This window comes from Rattus norvegicus, chromosome X (genome assembly GCF_036323735.1).
Source record: "Rattus norvegicus strain BN/NHsdMcwi chromosome X, GRCr8, whole genome shotgun sequence".
Taxonomy (NCBI): domain Eukaryota; kingdom Metazoa; phylum Chordata; class Mammalia; order Rodentia; family Muridae; genus Rattus; species Rattus norvegicus.
The window spans coordinates 35,420,817-35,443,675 of NC_086039.1; the positions used below are offsets into that span (position 1 = coordinate 35,420,817).

General features: G+C 42.3%; 1 protein-coding gene across 2 annotated transcripts in view; it reads left to right on the forward strand.

Annotated features, from left to right (window-relative positions):
• Positions 1–3,130: 3,130 nt before the first annotated feature.
• Syap1 (synapse associated protein 1) overlaps positions 3,131–22,859 on the forward strand; it is a 34,526-nt gene continuing 14,797 nt past the window's right edge. The window contains exons 1-5 of one of the 2 annotated variants that reach the window (XM_039099662.2): positions 3,131–3,516; positions 8,574–8,692; positions 8,914–8,980; positions 12,479–12,552; positions 17,759–17,898. In XM_039099662.2, coding sequence (XP_038955590.1) covers positions 3,315–3,516; positions 8,574–8,692; positions 8,914–8,980; positions 12,479–12,552; positions 17,759–17,898 — 602 coding nt within the window. In that variant the 5' untranslated portion in view covers positions 3,131–3,314. The remainder of the gene's footprint in view (positions 3,517–8,573; positions 8,693–8,913; positions 8,981–12,478; positions 12,553–17,758; positions 17,899–22,859) is intronic. The other variant, NM_001395553.1, reaches the window with a different exon arrangement.

The following is a 22,859-nucleotide window of genomic DNA, read 5'->3' on the forward strand; positions in this document are numbered from 1 at the left end:
TGAAGCAAATTTTGACCATGGTTCCATTTTCCTCCAGTACTGTAATATGACTCTTTAAAAGAATTTCTTTGAAAACCTATATCCACAGTCACATAATATACGACTACCACAGTTTAAAAATGAATCCAGGCAATGTTGATGCATGCCTTTAATCCCAGCACTTGAGAGACGGAGGCAAAATGATCTCTGTGAGTTCAAGGCCAACCTCGTCTACAAAGTAAGTTCCAGAACAGCAAGGGCCACACAGAGAAACCTTTTCTCAAAAAAAAAATGAAACCAAAACAAAACAGAACAGTTTTTGATCAGGGTGTTGCTCAGTAGTAGAGCTATTCCCCTCCATGCTCAAAGACCTAGGCTCAATCCTCAGTCAAGAATTTTTGTTTGCTTGGTTTTGTTTATAAGGAAATGGTCTCTCTATTACATGGGGCTGGCTATCTTGGAACTTGCTATGTAGACAAGGATGGCTTCAAACTCATACAGACCCACCTGCCTCTGCCTCCTGAGTGCTGGGATTAAAGGCCTGCACCAGTATGGTAGGCTAAGAATTGGTTTTTTTTTTTTAGAAAGAATGCTGTGTCCATCCACAGATGAACAGATAAACAAAATGGGGTGCTATGTATACACACAATGGAATACTATCAGGCCTTAAAAAGAAGGAAAATTACAATATGTACAATATGGATGACCTTTGGGAACATTATACTCAATAAAGAAGCCAATCATGATTTGGCCAACATTGAGGGGACAGAGGCAGGTGGATGTCTGTGAATATGATAGACGTTAGACTGGTCTACAAGGTGCGTTTTAAAACAGTCAGGGCTACAAGGAAAAACTCGTCTTGAAAAAAGGAGGAGGAGGCAGAGGAGAAAGAGGAAGAAGAAGAGAAGGAAGAAGCAGTCACAAAAGGCAAATACTGCGGCTGGAGAGATGGCTCAGAGGTTAAGAGCACTGACTGCTCTTCCTAGAGGTCCTGAGTTCAATTCCCAGCAACCACATGGTGGCTCACAACCATCTGTAATGGAATCCAATGCCCTCTTCTTGTGTGTCTGAAGACAGCAACTGTGTACTCAAATACATAAAATAAATGTTTTTAAAAAAACAAAAGGCAAATACTGTATAATTACACCAATTTCCCCACCTCCATATACTGGGGTTTGACCCTAGGGCCTAATTTCTGCTAGGCAAAAGATCTACTACTCTAGTATTGGCAGCAACCCAGCCCTGAACTTAAGTATCTACAGTAGGCAGGTCCATAGAGATGAAGTAAATGAAGTAAAATGATGTTTGCTAGAAACTTAGATGGAGAGAATCTAAGTAGTGCACAAATTTCAGCTCGCAAGATGAAAAACTCTGATTGCAAAGACACATGAATGTGCTTAATACTTACTACTTACTACTTAATACTACTAAATTACTGACTTTAAAAATGGGTGATGATAAACTTTGAATTTTGATCACAATTGAAATATAATTTCACAATTCCTTGATGTCATCAGCTTCCTAAGGTCCAAATTGCCATCTATATATGTGTCATAATTTCGTGTTTGCTGTTAATAGTATCCAAATAAAATGCACAGTTGTGGGCTGTGGGTATGTAGCTCTGTTGGTAGAGTAGAGACCTAGCATAGAGAAGGCACTGAGTTTGATTCCCAGAACCAGATAAGAAAGGGTCGGTGTCTGTGGCAGAGAATCTAAGACAAGGCCAGCCTGGGTTACTTGAGACCCTATATTTAAAAGAAAAAAAAAAACTCTTACTATATAACCCTAGCTGTACTATGTAGATGAGGCTGGCCTCGAACTCACAGACATCTCTACCTGCTTCTGCCACTCAAGTACTGGGATTAAAAGTGTGTGCCACCATGCCAGGCTTTGAGACCCTGTCTTTAAAAGAAAGCACAAATATTTAAGGGTTTTCTTTTTTTAATCTTTATTACGTTATATTTAGTGTATGGGGTTGGGGAAAACACAATGCATACTGATACACGTTATATTTAGTGTATGGGGTTGGGGACAAACACAATGCATACTGATACTCGTTATATTTAGTGTATGGGGTTGGGGACAAACACAATGCATACTGATACTCGTTATATTTAGTGTATGGGGTTGGGGACAAACACAACGCATACTGACACATGAGAGAACAAGTTACAGGAGGTTCTTTTCTTCTACCATGTGGGTTCCAGGGCTACGCAAGGTGGCAAGCACCTTTACCTATGAGCCAAGTAACCTACCAGGATTTTATATTCTAAGTGCCACTCATTTGGTGTTTGGGGAAAGGGTCTCATGTAGCTCTGTCTAGTGTTGAACTCAAGATCCTCCTGCCTCAGCTTCCTGAGGGCTGAGAGTACAACTGTGCACCACCACGTTCAGCTAAGCCTATTTTATATGTGTACGTGTATGTGCATGATTTGCTGTGTTGGGCATGTGTTTTACCAGTTTACCACTGAGATACAGTCCCAGTTCTCTAAGCTATTGTGTAAAATGTTTTAAATTATATTTATTGTATAGGTAGTCACAGAGTCTGTGTGGAGATCAGAAGACAGACAACCTGTAAGAGTCAGTTCTATTACATAGGTACCAGAAATCAAACTCGGGTTGTCAAGCTTGGTGGCAAGTACCTTTACCTGCCAACCCATCTCACCTACCCACCGTAAACCATTTTTTCGTCTATAAGTACCCCACCCCAACTTCTTCCTTGCAATTTGTTTCCTTTTCTTTTTTTCCTTTAGGTTCTTTTTATGTTCTGCTTTGACACAAGCTCTTACATAGCCCAGGTTGGCCTAAATCACTATGCACTACTCCCAGCTTTGGGTTACTTAAACTCAGGAGGACACTTGAGTCCTCCATTTCCAAAGGTGGGGGTGTAACCCGGTCCAGCTGGACCTGAAAAAGGGAGGCTGTCATTTCTAGGCAATCACAAAGTGAGACCAAGTAGGATAAGCCCCCAGAGATGCCAACCACACACCTATAAAGCTGGGGAAATAGAAAAGGCGGGTAGAGATGAGACAGAGCTGCAGGGCGAAAGCCCTTTTGGCCCTTTAGCCTCTTTTCCACAAGCACCGGCGGGGGTGGGGCGGGGCGGGGCGGGGCGGGGGGGAGTCGACGCGGAGGGGGCGGGGCCTGAGCCGGACGTGACGCATGCGCGGCCAGCTGAGGCGCCGTCACAGAGGGTGGGCCAGCGGCTGGCATCGGAGGTCTAGCTCCGGTTCCGGCTAGTCTCCCTCGAAGACCAACAGTCAGGTCACCCAACCGTTAACGGTGCCAGGGCTCTTGAGTGAGGGGACCGCGGCGGCAGTGACCCCGCGGGCGGGATGTTCCGAGGGTTGAGCAGTTGGTTGGGCTTGAAGCAGCCTGAGGGGGCGGCGGCGGGAGAAGAGCCGCCCAGCGGGGACAAGCTGTCGTCGGGAGCCGCGCCTCCTGAGAAGAGCTCCGAGGGGCTCGTGGAGCCCACCGAGGAGGAGGAGCAGCTGACGGAGGACCCACAGTTCCTCCACCAGGCCAAAGGCCTTGGCAGTGAGTTCTCTCCGGGACCTGAGGGTTGGCTGGGAGGGGACGCGGAGATGTTGATGTACAAGGAGCGGGACGGTCCTCTCTGACACGGGATAGTTGGCTGAGGAGCTGGGGAACTCCGAAGTTCACCAAGCAGTCACGTCGTCTCCTCGACGTGCCTAAGAACTTGTCGCTCTCCTGCAAAGTTTATATTCTTGGAAAGCCCGGGTGCGGTAAAGCGAGCAGTCTTCCGGATTTTGACAAGGAATTCGGTTTGTTCAACTTGAAAACTTCCATCCGAAACTTCATCTCTGTCTTCCAGCTAGAATTGGTTTAGAAAATGCCTTTTGTCCCAAGAAAGGACTGAAATGTATTGTCTAAAGTAACTTGGTTAAGTTACTCAAGCCAAAGTCATACGTGTCTTGGTTTTTTGAAACAGGGTCTCATTCAGCACCACATGGTTTCAAACTTACCTTACAGTCAAGAATGACCTTGATCAGGGGTTGGGGATTTAGCTCAGTGGTAGAGCGCTTGCTAGGCAAGCGCAAGTCCCTGGGTTCGGTCCCCAGCTCCGGAAAAAAGAAAAAAGAAAAAGAAAAAGAAAAAAAAAAAAAGAATGACCTTGATCCTCCTGCCTCTGCTTCCCAGTTGGCTTGTGAACTGGTTTTTTGTTTGTTTGTTTGTTTTTGTTTTTATTACCCCTATCAGCGGGACCTTTTTTCCTTAAGGTGGTAAAGAAGATGCCAATTGTCTGCTATATTTCAGTTTCATTGCTAGATCTCTGATGAATTATAAACGTCTCATTTCATCTGTTTACCATTCCCAAGGGATTGGAAGAACAAACCCAGGATTTTACTGATAGTGAGCAATACAAGTAGATTTTGAGACAAAAATCTACCTGATTTCAAAGCCCTCTTTTCCAAGTTGATTGTCTAGTTGAACAAACAATAGTTCTTAAGAATATAAAACACCTGTTGTAGAAACTAATTCTCAAGAGACTTTGGCAGGCTTAAATAGTCAAAGAATGTGATATTGGGAGAGGCGGGTCCCAAGCAGAAAAGTAAACAAGGAGAATTGCAACAAAAATGTATACTAAATTTGGCGAGTTTTTAAGACAGTTATATAGCCAAAGCTGGCTTCAAACTCATATGGCCAAGAATGGTCTTGAACCCAATCCTCCTTCCTCTATCTCTCTCCTTTTGTGATTACTGAAGCTCACTACCACACAGCCACTAAATTTTTAAAGTCTTAAGGGCTTATCAAGTAGATTCAAGGTGCCAAAAAGCAGAGAAGCACAGACTTCAGTAGGAAAGGGCCTAATGTTCAAAAAGTTTGACTGTAAGGTAGGGACAAGGAAAAAGGCCCTATCAAATTTTAACAGCACATCGTCTCAGCCAAGACTCCAAAGACTGGGCAAGGAAATAAAACCTAGTGACACTGTGAAATCACTAGAAAAGAGGATGACTGTTTGCAGTTTAGAAGCCTGGGAAGGAGTGAATTTGGAATATTTAAGGAATGTGTGAAGTCTTTCTGGAGCAGAGGTTGTAGTATAGTTGGGATAGATTAATGTGGGATAAAAGTCAAGTATGGTGACACAGGCCTGCAACCACAAGTATTTGGGGGTCTTAGGAAGATCAGCAGTTCAAGACCACATGAGACATTGTCTCAAAAAACAAAAAAAGCTGGCCAGGTGGTGTCAGGTGGGAGGCAGAGGCTGGCAGTTTGAGGCCAGCCTGGTCTAGAGTTTGTTCCAGGACAGCCAGGACTACACAAAGAAAATCTCTCTCCTGGTCTACAGAGTTTGTTCCAGGACAGCCAGGACTATACAAAGAAAATCTCAATCAAATCAATAAATCAATCTCTCTCTCTCTCTCTCTCTCTCTCTCTCTCTCTCTCTCTCTCTCTCACACACACACACACACACACACACACACACACACACACACACACCCAGGAGCCAAAAGAAGGCCTAGGCCAGCAATCCTAGCTATTTAAGAAGCGGAGGCAGGAGGTTCACTGGATCTAGACCTGCCTAGGCTACAGTGGTGAGTTCAAGGCCAGCCTTGACAACCTAGACCTTACCTGTAAAAACATAAAACTTCTGATTTCCCTGTTTTCTGCCTCCTGAGTGCTAAGATACCAGCTAAAATTTGCCTGACTTTTTATTTTCAAGACTGAAAACTTTAGCACCACACATGCTAGGCCCCTGAGCAGGATCTCCTGCCATCTTTCCTCACAAGTTTCTCCAGGTTTTCTTTGTTGGTAGTAGTTTTTGTTTGTTCCTTACCAGATTCTCTTGATGTTTGAAAAAACTGAGTTTAGATGGAACCCCTCCCGCCAAAAATTGTTAGGTAATTTAGTTTCAGGATAAATGAAAGCTCTTGCTTCTATAATGTATGTGACTTTAGGAAAATGCAAAAGATGTTTAGAGAGGCTAGAGAAATTTCTAAAGATGTTTTAATTTTCTTCATATTGGCCCTAAAAATATTTTTTCTCTAAGATCTATTTGTGGACTTTTCTTTGATTGGTTGTGCGGTTTTGTTGTTGGGGTTTGGTTCTGGGTTTTGAGGATTTTTGGTTTTTGGTTTTTGAGTGTATCCGGCCGGAAGCTACCCTCAAACTTCTTACATGGCTGAGGCTGACTTGAACTCCTGTTTCCACCTCCCAAGAGTAATCCACTGAATAGTAAATTTACCTATACCAAGCCTGGCGCCTACCTGTGTATTGAAAAATGAAGTTAAGTCTCTCTGAACTTGATTTCCAGTAAGTAGTTTCTTTAGACCTTTGAAATCTACTGGAATTCACTAAAAGCTCCATATTTTAAGGAAACATTTGTTGAATCATTACCTTCCTGTTTAGTACTATGGTTTGAATATGCTTGGCCCAGGGAGTGGCACTATTAGGAGATGTGGCCATGTTGGAGAAAGTGTGTCACTGTGAACGTGGGCTTTGATACCCTCATCCTAGCTGCCTGGAAGCCAGTCTTCTGCTAGCTGCCTTCGGAACAAGATGTGGAATGCTCAGCTCCTCCAGTGTACATCTGCCTGGATGCTGCCATGTTCCTGCCTTGATGAGAAGACTGAACCTTATTTAAATATCATCCTTATAAGAGTTGCATTGGTTGTGATTTTTCTTTACAGCAGTAAAATCCTAACAAAGACAACATTGTTTCTGAGGGTGGTTTGAACTGTACAGACCTGGCCCAAGACGTTTCAGTGGAGAAGAATTTTCAGTATGTGACCTAGAGACTGATTTTGTGGTATTTTTGTGAAGAATGTGGCTTTTTGCCCTTGTCTAAAGAGGCTACCTGAGACTAAGGTAAAGAGATTTAGATTGCATTGACAAAGGAAGTCTTAAAAAAGCCCACCAGAGACTTTGTTTTCTGGTTTAGTCTCATGAAGAGATTTGAAAGTCTGATGACCTGCTTTTGGTGGAAGGAAAGAACTGCCACCACAAAGTTGTCCTCTGGCTTCCACATGCCCACAATGGCACATGCACCTACCCCACACACACATCAAGTGATAGTTTTGGTTTTTGTTTTAGAGATAGGGTGTCAAGAAGTAGCTGTGGTTATCCTAGAACTCACTATGTAGACCAGGCTAACCTCAAAATCACAGAGATATGCCTGTCTCTGTCTCCCAAGTGCTGGGATTAAAGATGTGTGCCTTTATGCCCAGCAATAACAGATTTTTATCGTAGGAGGAAAGAGACCTAAAGCCGAGAGGTAGATAACTAATAATGTTGGCCTTTCAAAGTCATGTCCTGGGAAGTAGGTTACCTGGATAGAAAGTATCTGGCCTCTCTTTTGTTTTTGTTTTAGTGTGTGTGTGTGGGGGGGGGGGGTTGTTGTTGTTGTTGTTGTTGTTGTTGTTGTTGTTTTCAAGACATGGTTTCTCTGTGTAATAGAGCCTTGGCTGTGGTGGAACTAGCTCTCTAGACCAGGTTGGCCTAGAATTCAAAGAGATCAGTCTGCCTCCGCCTCCCCAGTTCTGGTTAAAGGTGTGTGCACCACTATTGCCTGGCAAATTTGGTCCCTTCTAAGAGCCCTCCTAATATTTAAGATTCCTGAGATTCTAAGATTAAATTAATATCTTTGAAAAATTAAGCTACCTCTGTGTAAGAATGTTAATTTGCTAAGGGTTTTCTGTTACATGCTTTTTTTTCTTCCTATTCTAGCCTCATAACTTAAATGCCATCTTTCTCTCTGCTTTGATAAGTATGTATGTGGAAGGGTATGTGTGTGTGTGCCATGGTGGAGTCAAGCTTTTAGGAGTTGGGTCTCTCCTTCAACCATATGAGAGTCATTGTCTTAGTAACAAGTATCTTTACCCACTAAGCCATCTAGCCCCCTCCTACTTTTTTTTTTTTTGCAGGGGGCGGGGGACAGAATCTCAATATGTATCCCTGACTGGCCTAGGAATAGCTTTGTACAGAGCAAGCTAGTCTTGAATTCACAGGCATCATCTGCCTCCCAAGGGCCAGGTTAAGGGCATGTACCACCATACCCAGCCAGTGTGCCAGTTTCTCACTGACTCGCTTGTCCTCCCTCCCTCCCCCCTTACCTTTTCTTGCTCTCACTCTTGCTCTTGCTGTCTGTCTGTCTGTCTGTCTGTCTGTCTGTCTGTCTGTCTGTCTCTGTCTCTTCTGAAATAGAGTTTCTCTGCATGACTCTGGCTGTCCTGGAACTTGATCTGTAAGATCAAGTTGGCCTCAAACTCACCACCAGCCTCTGCCTCTGAAGTGCTGGGATTAAGGACATGTGCCACCACCACCCTGCTCCAGTTTGCCAGTTTCCAAATGTTTTCCTTAGATCAAAATACAGTGTGTGGGCTAAATAGATGGTTCAGCGGTAAAGAGCTATACAACTGAGATTGGATCCTGGTAAAGATGATTTAACACACACAGAACTATATGGGCGAATATTCATAGACTCCACATTGTGCCACTATTACAAAGGGGATCTAGCATGTACAGATTTTGGTATTCAAGAGGGCCCTTGAGTAGATCTCCCTGCAGGTACCAATGTGAAGATGTTATACCATTGTTCTTGGATGAAGCGCAGACCTTTTTTTTCTTTACAGATTATTTGTATAGTTTTGCAAGTGCTGCGACAAAGAAGATAACTGAGTCTGTTACAGAAACAGCTCAGACAATCAAGAAATCTGTGGAAGAAGGAAAAATAGATGACATCCTTGATAAGGTACATTTACATAACTTGTAAAAGGAAAAATATAAAAGCTTTAAGTAGCTGCAGTGACCATCTCTTTAACTCAAGTAAAATATAATATGCTGATAGAATTTTTTAGAACATCTTTTGATTCTTGGACAATTTCACACATGTACACAATGTATAGTGACTGTCATTATTACATAATAGTAAACTTTCGAAGTAATTTGACTTTTCATGTGTCTTTTTAACAGACTATCATAGGAGATTTTCAAAAAGAACAGAAAAAATTTGTTGAGGAGCAGCATACAAAAAAATCAGGTATGTTATAGGTTTGTCTTACTTTCTCTGCCAAGATTGTGTGTGTGTGTGTGTGTGTGTGTGTGTGTGTGTGTGTGTGTGTGTGTGTGTCTGTTTGTGGTGCTGAATATCAACCCCAGGTTCTTGCACATGCTAGGCGCACTAGGCAAGCTTCTCTACCAAGTTGTATTAAGCATCTACTCTATTCTAGACCTATACTAAGACCACGCTGAGACTATACTAAGAATATAAAAATGTATAATACTTGGGTAGAGCCCAGTGATAGACCATGTGCATAGTGTATTCAAGACCCTGGGTTAGATCCTTGGCACCCAAAATTTTATACATATACCCAGGTATAATTGTTCACACCTGTTGTCCCAGCATCGTTTGAGGCTATACTCCCAGCCTGAGCTACATAGTAAATCCAGGCCAGCTTAGGGTGCAAAATGAAAACAAAACTTTAAATTAGAAAATAGTCAGATGTGGCAATGCATGCCTTTGTTCCCAGCACTTGGAAAGCAGAGGAAGGTAGATCTCTGAGATTTCAAGGCCAGCCTGGTCTACATAGTGAGTTCCAGAATAGTTAATTTATATAAAAAGAACCTGTCTCAAAAAAAGAAAATCAAAAATACAGAGAGAGGGAGGGTGGGAGGGATGGAGGGAGGGAGGAAGGGGAGAAAGAGAGAATTCTCAGTCTTTTATTGAACATCTTAGAGAAGAGGGTAAATCAAAAACAAAAGCCAAGCTAGGCCTGGTGGTGCACACCTATGATCCCAGTACTGAAGAGGCTAAGGCAAAAGAATTGCCAGTAGTTTTGAGACCAACCCTGGCTAGAACCTAACTGGGTCCTATAATTCAACTCCAGCATTTGAAAGGCAAAGGTAGAAAGATGCATGCATGGGAACAGCCTCTTTAGAACGGATTCCTCTAGGTCTTCCCCGTGTTGGGAGTTAGTGGAGTTAGAGACTACAATAAGGAGCAGATGGTGCTTGAGTTGAGTCCTAGATTCCCTTCCTAAACAGCTAGGTGTATATCATCTTAGTGTCCTGAGTATTCAGCTTCTAGCTATTCATTGACAATTTGTTTCCATCCCTATCATTCATTGCTTGTGATTTGTCTTTTGCTTTGCTTTCACTTTTCAATAGATTCTAGATTCTATTTTTTATACCTGCCCCCCCCCCCAATTTTTTTTACTTTTGGCCTGTGTGTGGCAAAGGACAACTTTCAGGAATGGGATCTGTCCTTATACCATATGGGTCCCAAGGATTGAATTTATGTCATCAGGTTGGCATCAAGTGCTTTTAACAGCTAATCTATCTCAATAGCCCTTTCTATTTATTTTATTGTTAATTATGTATATGTATGATAGGCCTGTCCCTTGGAGCTGAAATTATAGGTGGGTATGAGCCACCTGACAATGGATGCTAGTAAGGAACTGAGCTTGAGGCCTCTGCAAGAGAAGTATGGCACCTGAGGATGTCAGAATGTATCAGATTCCCCCGGAACTGGAGTTACACAAGTTGTGAGCCTCTACATATGTGCTGAGAATCAAACGTGGGTCCTCCCAGAAGAGGAGCAAGTGCTTTTAACGACTGAGCCATCATCTTCTACCCCTCGTCATGAAGTCTAAACCACAAAACCATCTCTCCAGCTTTCTTTACTTTTGAGTCAGGGGTATACTATGTTTTTGAATGGCCTGGAACTCACTGTGTAGTCCAGGATGGCCCTGAGTTGACCGAGATCTATACAGAAGTGCCTGCCTTTGCCTCACAAGTGCTAGGATTAAAGAGGATCATCATGCCCAACTTTTTTTTTAAACAGCATTTCCCTCTGTAGCCCAGGCTGTCTAGAACTTAAAGCAGTTATTTGCTTCAGCTCCCGAGAGTTTAGGATTATAGACATGCACCACTATGCCCAGAGACATATAATGTGTTAATCTAAGATTTATTAATATTCCTAGTTGACCCAGTGTTGTCCTTTATAATATTTTTACCCAGAATCTAGTTAAGTTCAAAAACTCGTTGAGGTTATTATATTCTGTCATTCTCAAAATTCTCTTAGCCTTCTTTAATCTGGAATGTTCTAACCTTTCTGTGGTGTTTTGAATATGCTTGGCCCTGGGAGTGGCACTATTAGGAGGTGTGGTCTTATTGGAGGAAGTGTGTCACTATTGAGGTGGACTTTGAAACCCTTAGGGTTTTACTGCTGTGAAGAGACACCATGACCAAGGCAACTTTTACAAGAACAACATTTAGTTGGGGCTGACTTACAGGTTCAGACATTTGGTCCAGTATCATCAAGGCAGCATCCAGGCAGGCATGGTGCAGGAAGAGCTGAGAGTTCTGCATCTTCATCTGAAGGCTGCTAGCAGAATACTGACTTACAGGCAGCTAGGATGAGAGTCTTAAGCTCACAACACACCTAGTCCAACAAGGCCACACCTCCTAGTAGTGCCACTCCCTAGGCCAAGCATATACAAATCGTCACACTCCTCATAGCTGCCAGGAAACAGTCTGCTCCTGGATTCCTTTGGATAAGGATGTAGAGCTCTTAGCTCTTTCAATGCCATGCCTGCCTGGATGCTGCCATGTGTCCTGCTATGATGATAATGGACTGAACTTCAGAACCTGTAAGCCAGCCCCAATTAAATGTAGTCCTTTCTAAGAGTTGCCTTGGCCATTGTGTTTCTTCACTGCAATGGAAGCCCTAATTAAGACACTTTCTTTGTCTTCCTTTGAGACAGGGTCTTGACAGTGCTGGCTGACCTCATATTTGCTATGTAGCTGAGGTTGTCCATGAATTCCTGGTCTTCCTGACTCCACCCCCAAGTACTGAGGGTGGACTGCTCTCCCCTTAATATATTTTTGTATAGTTGAGCTTTGTCTGATATTTCTTCATGATTAGAATCAGAATGATATTTTGTCTTTCTCAAAATAACATGTTCAGGGATCCTCAGTTTGTTTCTCCCCTACTGTTTGTGTATGTGTGTACATACATACACACGTGTGTCACTTTGTACATGTGGAGGTCAAAGGATTCGTCCACCATGTGGGTCCCAGGCATTAAATTCAGGTCTTTGGTCTTGCTAGTAAACACTTTTACCCACTGAGCCCAGTGATGACAATTTTGATTATGTGATTAAATTGTTGTCAGATTTTTGTACTGTGTCATTCAAGTAGATTATTGGCCAAATACATACATGTATAAAGTTTACAAAATGGGCCTGGGTATTACACTAAATAACCATATTTGAATCTTATTGGTAAATTACACTGTTAAATGGTCTCGTAATAACCTTCCTTGTTTTTTGAAATGCAGATTATGGTAAAACTATTGTAACCATAGTGCCTGAAGAAGCCAGAGATTGTATTGGATCCCCTACAACTGGAATATAGGCAGTTGTGAGCTATATGGGTGCTGGGAACTGGACCTGGGTTCTCTGCTAGAGCAGCAAGTGTTCATAGCCACTGAGCTATTTTTCTAGTCCCAGTAACCTTTATTTTTTCTCCTGTATAGAAGCGGCTGTTCCTCCGTGGGTTGAGAGTCATGATGAAGAGACAATTCAACAACAGATATTGGCTTTATCAGCTGTAAGTACCCTTTAAATACCCCATGCAAGTAACACTTTTCTTCTGTCATGGTACATCTCTGTTCATAGGACTTTATCTTTAGCTGATTTTTTCTTTTTTAAAAGTATTTATTTACTTTGAATATATGTGTACAGTGTAGCTGTCTTCATGCACACCAGAAGAGGGCATCAGATCTCATTACAGATGGTTGTGAGCCACCATGTGGTTGATGGAAATAGAACTCAGGACCTCTGGAAGAGCAGTCAGTGTTCTTAACTGCTCAGTCATCTCTCCAGCCCTGAATTTTTCTTACATACAATTTTTATATGTTCTTGTTTGGGTTTGAGTATCTTGCTTTGTTTTTTTTTTGGGGGGAACTGGGTTTCACTATGTAGCCTAGGCTGGCTACAACTGTTTGAGCTTCCCTAGTACTGAGGTTACAATGTGTACCCCTATGCCCAGCTTTTACAGTTTGTTTGTTTGTTTGGTTGGTTGGTTGGAGACAGGGTCTCAGTACATAGCTTTGGCTGTCCTAGAATACTATGTAGACCAGTCTAGCCTCAGACTGTCAGAGATCTGCCTATCTTTGCCTGCCAAGTGCTAGCTGGAAGTAAAGACATGTACCATTACATCTCACTTTATTAACAGTTTTTTAAAAAACATTTTTAAAAAATTTGGAACATGGGGCTGGAGAGATGGCTCAGAGGTTAAGAGCACTGGCTGCTCTTCCAGAGGTCCTGAGTTCAATTCCCAGCAACCACATGGTGGCTCACAACCATCTGTAATGAGATCCAATGCCCTCTTCTGGTGTGTCTGTGGATAGCTATAGTGTACTCGTATAAAAATAAATAAATTAATTAAAAAAATTGGAATATGCATGTTAATTAACTTTCACTATATTTCTTTTAGTAATTTACAGATTATTTTGTTTTTGCAGTACTAAGAGTCAGGCACGCTAGAAAAGTCCTTGAGCACCAAGCTGCATCCCTAGCCTTTGTTATTGTTGACTCAGTGAGTTTCATTAGGATTGCAAATAGGATTGTGGATGAGACATTATTTACAAGAATGTGGCCAACTTACCAGTATCTATACTGTGGTAGAAAATTTGTTTAGATCTTCAGACAAGGGCGGGGTCATTTGATAGTCACCCACCAATAACTTTCAGTTAGCCAGTGCTTTTCTTTTTTCATTATGTTAAAGTATAGCCTATTATGCCAAATCATGTTTTTAGCCTGAAAAAAAAATTAGAGGCTCATACGTGTAATTCTAGTACTTGGAGACTGATGAAGGAAGATTGGCACTAGCTTGAGGTTAGGCTACTATATGGTGAGATGGTTTCAAAAAAGAAAGAGGGAACACCCATATAGAAGGGGAGGGGGAACGGTTAAGGGGGTGTTGGCCTGGAAACCGGGAATGGGAATAACAATCGAAATGTAAATAAATACTCAAGTTAATAAAGAAAGAAAAAAAGAGATTCTTTTATATGATTTGAGAATCTTTGAGATATAGTAGCATATAAAGTTTTAAGGCAATATTGTTTTAGTTCTTGTGGATGGAATTATTATATTCCATATTTTCTGTTTACCTACATATGTTTGTTGGTAATTGATATTGATAAAGACAGAATTCTGTTTACTGGCCCACAAACCTTTATCTCAGAACTTGAAGAAATGTAACCAAAGCAGCCAGTAATCAATCATGTTGCAGATAATAAAAGCTAATGTTTTTATGCCTCTTGGACACTGAGGGAGCTGAGACTCTGATGTTATGCTTGCTTCTCTGTGTTCTCTCAGAGAGCAAAGGCCAACTTGATCAAAGCTCAGTGCATGGCAGATGACTTCATGAATGCATATTTGCTCTGTGATCAGTACTTTTCACTTTTACTTATTTTTAATCTATATGGGTATTATATGGCTGCAGATATTTCTATGTACCATATGTGTGCCTGGTGTTTGGAGGCCAAAACAAGGCGTAGGATCCCTGGAATGGGAGTTGCAGCTAATTATGAGCTTCTATATCGGTGCTGGGAATCAAACCCAGCTCCTCTGGAAGAGCAGCCACAGTTCTTAACTGTTGGGCCACGTGTCCAGCACTTCCCTTTTTTGTTTTTGAGACAAGGTCTTACAATATAGCTCTAGCTCGCTCAGAACTTAGCCTCCTGACCCTGCCTCTCAACTGCTGGGATTAAAGGCATGGTTTTGGTTTTAACCTAGTTTTTCTCTCTCTCTCTTTTTATTATTATGTTTACTTATTTTGTGTATGTGTTTGCATGTACCCACACAATACAGCAATATGAAGATCACAATATAACATCCAAGGACTTAGTTCTCTCCTAACATGCGGGTCCCAGGAATTTCTGAGCTATCTCATTGGACACTCCTCTTTAACCTTTCCTCTATCCCTTTTGGGCACAGGGGAATGAACTCAGGGCCTTGTGAATTGTATAGCTTGTGCATGTGATCTATGATCACTGAGCTATACCACCAGCACTCTCACCTCTATCGTTTTCCTAGTAAAAATGTGTGAGTCTTCCTTGGCTTCTACCTCTTCTACAGGAAAGCCTGGGCAATGGTCAGTGAAATAATTGTATACATGGAGCAGAAACTCCACTTCTAAGAATTTCTTCTAAAGATATCATTTTATGGGCCAGCAAAATGGCTCAGTGGGTAAAGAAAATTCTTAACTCACAAGCCTAGTTAGTGACCTGAGTCCAATCCCTTGCACCCTCATAAAAGGTAAGAACAAAATCCACAAAGTTGTCCTCTCACTTTTACACACAGAGTGTGTGCCTCTACCTCGTCCAACACACACAATAATGAGAATAAATAACATCTTTAGAGTTCACTTTACAAAGAAATACAAACTCTCCTTTTGTAAAATTAAGGTCTCACTCTTTAACTCAGTGTGTAGCCCAGGCTGGTCTGGCAATTTTCCAGCATTAGCCTCACAAAGTGCCAGTATGGCAGATGTATGCCACTATACCCAGCTTTCAGAATTCTTTCAACAAGTTAGAAACTATTTAAATGACTCTGAAAACATGTCTGGTTTAATAAGTTATGATAAATTAGTGCCCATTTAATTTAGCCATTAAAGCTGGAAAGTTGATCATGACCTTGAATGAAAAAGGGAAGTCAGTGTCCATGCTTGTCATCCCAGCAGTCAGGAGGGCAAGAGTCAGTAGAGGCAGGAGGAGCAAGAGTTTAAGGTTATCCTCCAATAGAGAGTTTAAGGCTAGCCTTTGCTATAGGAGACTGTTTTTAAAACAAAAACTTGGGACTGGGGAGTTGGTTAGTGGTTCAGAACAGTGGATTCTCTTTCAGAGGATCCAGATATGATTTCCACACCCACATGACTGCTCACAACAATCCATAACTTCTAATCTCAGAATCTGACACTCTGTTCTGACCTCTGCAGTTACTAGCCACACATGTTATGCACAGACATAGATGTTGGCAAAACACCCATGCACATAAAAACTTACAAAAAAGAAAATATTTTTTAAAGTGAATTGCCTTATGTATCAAACAAGATATTTTTTTTTGCCTGCTTTCCTGTGTATGGCAGATCTTACCTGCTGGATTCTCCAAAGGCAGAGAACTGAGAGTAACTGTGCATAGTAAAAGTAGATGTATTAGACTGGCTTTCAGGATGTGGTTCAGACCATTCAACAACTGTCTCACAGTGTAAAGCTGAAAAGCTGGTAGTTGTCCACAAGGCTGGATGTCTCTCCAGTCTCTATCTGGTGCTGCAGTCCCAGAAGATTACTGGGTCTGGTCTCATTCTACACTGGAATACTAAGAAGTTGTATTTAATACCAGCTGCAGCAACAGAATAGATAAATTTGCCATAGACAGGACAAACAGGCAAAAAGCAAGGTTTCCCTTGTGTTCTTATATGTTGGCTGCCAGTTTTAGGGTGGGTCTTTCTCCTTCACATAATCTGATTAATAAAATTGCTCACAGGAGTGCCTATCAGCTTGGGTGTTAGTTGATTCCAGATGTAGTCATGTTGACAATGAAGATTAACCATCACTAGCAGAGACACCAAATATATTGGAGATAAGGGTCCAGGAGAGTGTTATATTGAACATAAGTTGTCCGTAACTAGTAAGGGTCTGTGTTGTTTTACTTTGTTGAGGCAGGCCTTGGACTCATTCTATAGCAGAGGCTGTTGGCCCTAAATTTCTTTTTTTTTTTTTTTTGGTTCTTTTTTTCGGAGCTGGGGACTGAACCCAGGGCCTTGCGCTTCCTAGGTAAGCGCTCTACCACTGAGCTAAATCCCCAGCCCCGGCCCTAAATTTCTAATCCTCCTGCTTCCACCTTCTGAGTATAGGGATTACAGACATCAATACTATATCCAGCTCTTGATTCTGGAACTCTGATTCCACACTTTTCTTGAATATTTTATAGGTGGTAATGATGATTTTCTATTTTTGTTCCGTGGCTTTTGGTTTTTAATTTTTATTTTATGCATATGGGTGTTTTGCCTGCATGTATATCCATATACTACTTGGATGCAGTGCCCGAGGAGACTAGAAGGTGTTGGATCACCTAGAACTGGAGTTAAAGACATTGTGAATTGCTGTGTGGGTGATTTTAATGGAACCTGGGTACTCTGGAAGAGCAATGAGTGCTCCTTAACCACTGAACCATCACTGCAGCCCCATATCCTGCTTTTCACTCCAAAGATCCTAGGGATTAAACTCAGGTCATCAGGCATGGTAACAAACACCTTTATCCACTGAGCGATCTCACCAGTCCAGTTTCTTGTCTTTTTAAGACGGTCTCATGTAGCCCAGACTGACTTCCAAATCTCTGTACAGATGGTGCTGACTTGAAAGTTCTAATCCCACTGTACTCTAACTCCCACATGGTGGGATTAAAGGCCTGTTCCATTGTGCTTGGCCTTGAGTTAGAATGTTTTTAAACCTAAAGGTGTCCGATAAAAGCAAATACATGTTTATATGATTCTTAACTATGTTATTTCAATCAACTGAGTGAACTGTTTGGCTTCCTGGGAGCCTCTCTCCCGGTGAGTGTTAGAAAAAATCATGAAAGGATAGATTGTTCTATCTCATTTAAGTGGGCCAGTCAGTGACAACTCAGTGGAGTTTGTGACTAAAGGCTCTGTTAAAATTCAGTGTATCAACCCATAATACATTGTGCCCGTGGGTTGCATTTTATGAACACCCCCCCTTACTGGTTTTTGCCTTCATTTTTCATCACAGGACAAGAGGAACTTCCTTCGTGACCCACCAGCAGGTGTGCAGTTTAACTTTGACTTTGATCAGATGTACCCTGTTGCCCTGGTCATGCTCCAAGAGGATGAACTACTAAGCAAGATGAGATTCGCCCTCGTTCCTAAACTGTAAGCACCATGTTCTCCCGTCAAGAGACACTGCTGGCTCCTGCAGTGGTGATTTCTGTTTCACTGTAGCATGGTGATTTCACTTTCCTAAGGGCTCTAGTTATGTACATAATGTTAGGGGAGAGTCACTGAATGAAGGCCAGAACCCTCCCTACACTATCTGTTCATCCAAACAGGCCCTGCAGCCCTTCAGAGGCCCTGTGAGCTTGGCTGCATGCCCAGAATAGAAAGAGAGAGGGCACACTTGGCAGGAAAGTCAAAATGAGGAGATGTGCTCTTTTGCCCAGTTACACAGTAGAACATGTTTCCTTCAGAAACAACAAATAAAACTCAGGTCTGTAAAGGCCTGACTTTTCCTCAAACTCCCATGTTTTATATTCATTCTCTGAACAGCTGTGTTTTTTTTTAACTGAAGAAAGGCCCATCCCTATTCATAAAATCCCAGTTGCCCTTTAAGTTCCAAAACAAGCAGTAGTCTGTGGTGCTTTGTCATTGTTCTGCCAGCAGAGGGCAGTCTTCCCTGCTGCAGCATCCCTGGGGTTTTGTTTCCTTCTGACTCTCCTCTAGGGTTTTTGTTGTGTTTGCAGTACTGGAAATTGAATTTAGAGCCTGGCTCACACCAAACAATTGTTTTAACACTGAAATATAAGCCAGACCTCTTTTTGATTTTTATTTTAACACAGGGTCTTACTAGATTGCCTAGCTGGGCCTTCAAGTCACTGTGTATTCTCACAGGCCTTGAATTTTCAGTCCTGCTGCTCAGGCATGACTGGGTTTACAGTGTGAACTGTCCAGCTTAGTTAGGAGGAAGAGGAGAAGGAGGAAAAAGAAGATGAGGATGATTGTCATTGCTATTATTTTGTTCATATTTCTGAAGCCAGCTTTCAAAATAGGGCTTGCCTCAAGACTATAATCCTAGTACTTGGGAGGCAGAGGCACGAGGGTTGTAAGAGGCCAGCCTAGGTCAGAAGTGGGAGACCCTGTTTCTAAACAAAGCCAAAGCCAGAACAAGGTGACTCACATTTGTCATCCCAGTATTTAGGAAGTTGAGACAGGAGAATCACTATGAGTTTGAGGACAGCCTGGGCTATAAAGTGAGACCCTATGTAGAAAAAAATCAAAAATAAATAAATCTGGTATTCTTTATTTTGTGAGTATCCCCCTTCTAGAATGTTCTTAATCTTTGTTTCTTGGTTGCAAGATCTTACCATTCCCCAAGGGTACAACTTATAGTTCTCTCAGATAATCTGGTTTCTGTAAACTTTTCTCAGAAACTGGTTGGAGCTCTGCCTTGTGGGCTGTGGGCTCCCCTCCTTTGCCTTCTGCAGTAATGGTACTCTAATGAGGGTACTTGACCAGCTTATGTTGAGATGGCCTTTTACAGCTGGAGAGACTTAACTAGCTGTAAGTAGGTAGCTTCCCTGCTAGAGGATTCTTCAACCTCCTTGCCAGCTGCAGGCAACACCACAAGGGCCTGGCCTGTCACCAATTCATGTGTAGGCTGTGTCCCACAGCTTCAATATGGTATCACAGCCTCAGCCTCAACTGTGCCAGGTGAACCTGAGTCCCACATAGGAAGCTGTTGGGTTGTTCTCAGGAAGGGCAGGAGGTGGGAGAGAATAGAGCCATCTCCCCACTCCTCATGGGCACTTGTGACCTCTGTTCCAGGGCCTGTCTGAACTCCTGCCTGGTAAGCAGACCAGCCTCTTGCAGGCCACTCATCTTATGGGTAGCACCACTCCATAAAGTACATTTTTGTTTGCCTGTTGACTTTTCAGCTTCTACTGTCATGCCCTCTCCTGTTCTCATCTCTGTAGGACTTACCTGTGCAATTCCTCTTCTGTGATTTCTGGGGTGTTTTCAGGGGGATTATACATTAGCTCATGTTCATTATGCAATGTTTAGCTGACCACATAGGAATTTTGACAAATATAGAATACTTCTTTGGCAAAACATTATTCTAGACCCAGGAAGCCAGTTATATAGAACCTTCTCTTTGTGTTTTTCTCTATAGTGAAACTCTTCTCTCCATAACTATCAGTATACTGGTGGTAAATTCATTTTTATTGTTGTTTGGAGAATTGTTGTTTGAGACAGGCTTTCATATAACCCAGATTGGCCTCAAACACTGTCTGTAGTAGAAAATGACCATGAAGTTCTGATCCTCCCACCTTCACCTCCCAAGAGCTTGGTTTGCAGGCACACAACTACTAGAGACAAAGTCTTACCAAGCTGCCTTGGCTTGCCTGAGACTCACTATGTTATTGACCAGTCTAGCAGTCCCAGCCTTTTAGGGATCTTCCTGCTTCTGCCTCCCATGTGCTAGCTGCTGAGATTGGAGACATAAGTCATGACAACAAGCCTTTAGGCTATGACTAACATAGCTATTTGAAATTAAGGATATAAAGAAATGTACCATCTACTCCTCTACTGCATACGCTCACAAATCCCTAAGAATTTACTTTTTGATATATTGTTTCAAATTATGTAGGGATGAATAAAATACATATTCTGCCCTCACAGATGGTCACAAGAATAATTTCTAACTGGACATGCTAGTGCACCCTTATCCCAGTATTCTTGAGGCTGAGGATACAGTTGGAAGCCAGCCTAGCTGGCTGGGTGGGAGGGAGAGAGAGAGAAGGAGAGCGCATTGAAGAGACTGGACTCTATATAAAATAATATGGCTTGAAAGACTGCAGAGATGACTCAGTGGTTAAAAGCACTGGCTGCTCTTCCAGGGGATCCAGGTTTGATTTCCAGTGCCTTACATGGTGACCCACAACCATCTGTAACTCTAATTTCTATCTCTTCTGGCCTGTGTGGGCACAAGCATACATGTGCTGCACATATATACATGTAGGCAAAATACCTATGCACATTTTTTTAAATTACCATCAGCTGGTAAGGTGATTCAGTGGCAGCACTTGCTGCCAAGATTGAGGACCTGAGTTAAGGCCCTTGGGCTTGCATGATGGAAGAAAACTATGACACTTGGGAGAACTAGAATTGGACCTGTTTACCTTATACGTCCCAGGATCTTAAGCCATGATATCAGAGCCAGGTAAAAGTGAAGTTGCAGCTGAGTGTTTAGGAGCCTGAGATGAGAAGATTGCTATCAATTTGAGGCCAGTTGGGGCCTCATAGTAAGTTCCAGACAAAGCTTGTGTTACAGGCTAAATGAAACTCATCTTGAAGGGGAAAATATTGAAGTTGTAAAGAAGTGGGCTGCCTATGTATCTTCAAGGCCACTTTTAATTCTGAGCTCTGTAAAATCATCCCACATTAACTAGCCTTGGGTTGTACTAATGTCTCTGTAGTGACTCATGGGCTCTGTTTGCTCTTTTGATGAACAAAACAAGCATTTGGGCTGTTTTCTTTGCCAGATTCCCTCCCTCTTGATGTAAGAGAGGCAGGCATGTTGCAGAAAACTTCTGCATCACCCTCTGGGAAAGAATCACTACAGATGACATTGTAAACGTTCTAAAAGGTCCTCTGATAAACCTATTGGGCACAGCTGTAGCTCCCAAACCGCTTTTTCTGCCTTTGTGGTAGATCCTAATGCTGAGGCCTTAGGAGCCTGTGGATACCCTGTGAGAAACACTCAGCCTTTGGTCGGAAAAGAGGGTTTCTCTCCCGCTATCAGAGGGCTTCAGTGTCTGTGATGCAGCCGCAGGACACTGGCTGGGCTCAGGCTAGCGTAGGGAAATACTAACACACTCTGTGCATTTTGAAATCTAGGCCCAGCTCTTCATTTTCTAAATGAAGTTACAGTTTTTCTTCAGAAAAAGTATCCCAGATGGTCGGTGTGACACCTAGAGGAGAAAAGTCTAGAAGTCCCATATTTGTTTATAATCCCTCTCTTCTTGTGCCTTTGAGGTTTTATGGTTGTGGTTGTTTGGGTTTTCTGTGGTTGGTTGGCAGTAAGGTCTCATATACTCAGCTGTTCTGAAATTCTATGTATAATGGAGGATAACCTTGAAATTGTGATTCTCCCACCTCCACCCTGAAGTTCTGCGATTATGGACTTGGGCTACCATACCCAGTTTATATGGTGCTGGGGTTAGAACCCAGAGCTTTGTGTGTGCCAGGGCAAGCAAGCACTCTACAAGCTTTGCTCCATCTCCACATGTGCACCCTTTCTGATTTGGGTTGGTTTTGTCTTCCAAACTAGAGATTACAATTTAAGAGAAGAGTCATCCATTTTTTAATTAGTATTTTGAAACAATGAAAAGTTAGAAAGATTTGAAGTGCAATACAAAGACCATTCATAACTCACATTCATTTGTGTTTGCACGCACAGTGTGTGTATATGCCTATAAATGAAGTTAGTTCTCTCCTTCCATGGGTCTTGGGATCAAACTCAAGTCATTAGGTTTGTATGACAAGTACCTTTACCTGAAGGGGGAGTCCAGAAGAGGACATCTGATTCTCAGGACCTGGAATTACAGAACTATCCAGTGTAGGTGCTAAGAACCAAACTCAGGTCCTCCTGAAGTAGCAGCAAGTAGTGTCAACCATTGACCCGTCTGTCAGCCTCCTATCGTTGTTCTTGTTGTTGCTTTTGTACTTTTAGCTTTGAGACAGTCTCCTGTGTAATCTAGGCTGGACTTGAACAAAGGATCTTTCTGCCTCAGCCTCCCAGAGAACATTTTTTGTTTTTATTTGATTTCTCAAGTGAACATATTTGTTTTCACCTGATGTCTCATGACCTTAGATTCTTTTTCGTGAGGAAGGGTTACTGGAGATGGAACCTAAAGCCTTGCACATGATAAGCAACTGTTCCATCACTGCGCCAAGCCCCACCTTGAATACTTTATTTCCTATGGACATTAATTCTTTCCTACAACCTCAGTGCGTCCATCAAATTAGGCCACATGTCACCATCAGATCACACACATCTGGTTCCTATGCCCTATTTTAATGTTTTATTTGTTCTAGTAATGTTTTTTTAGCAAAAG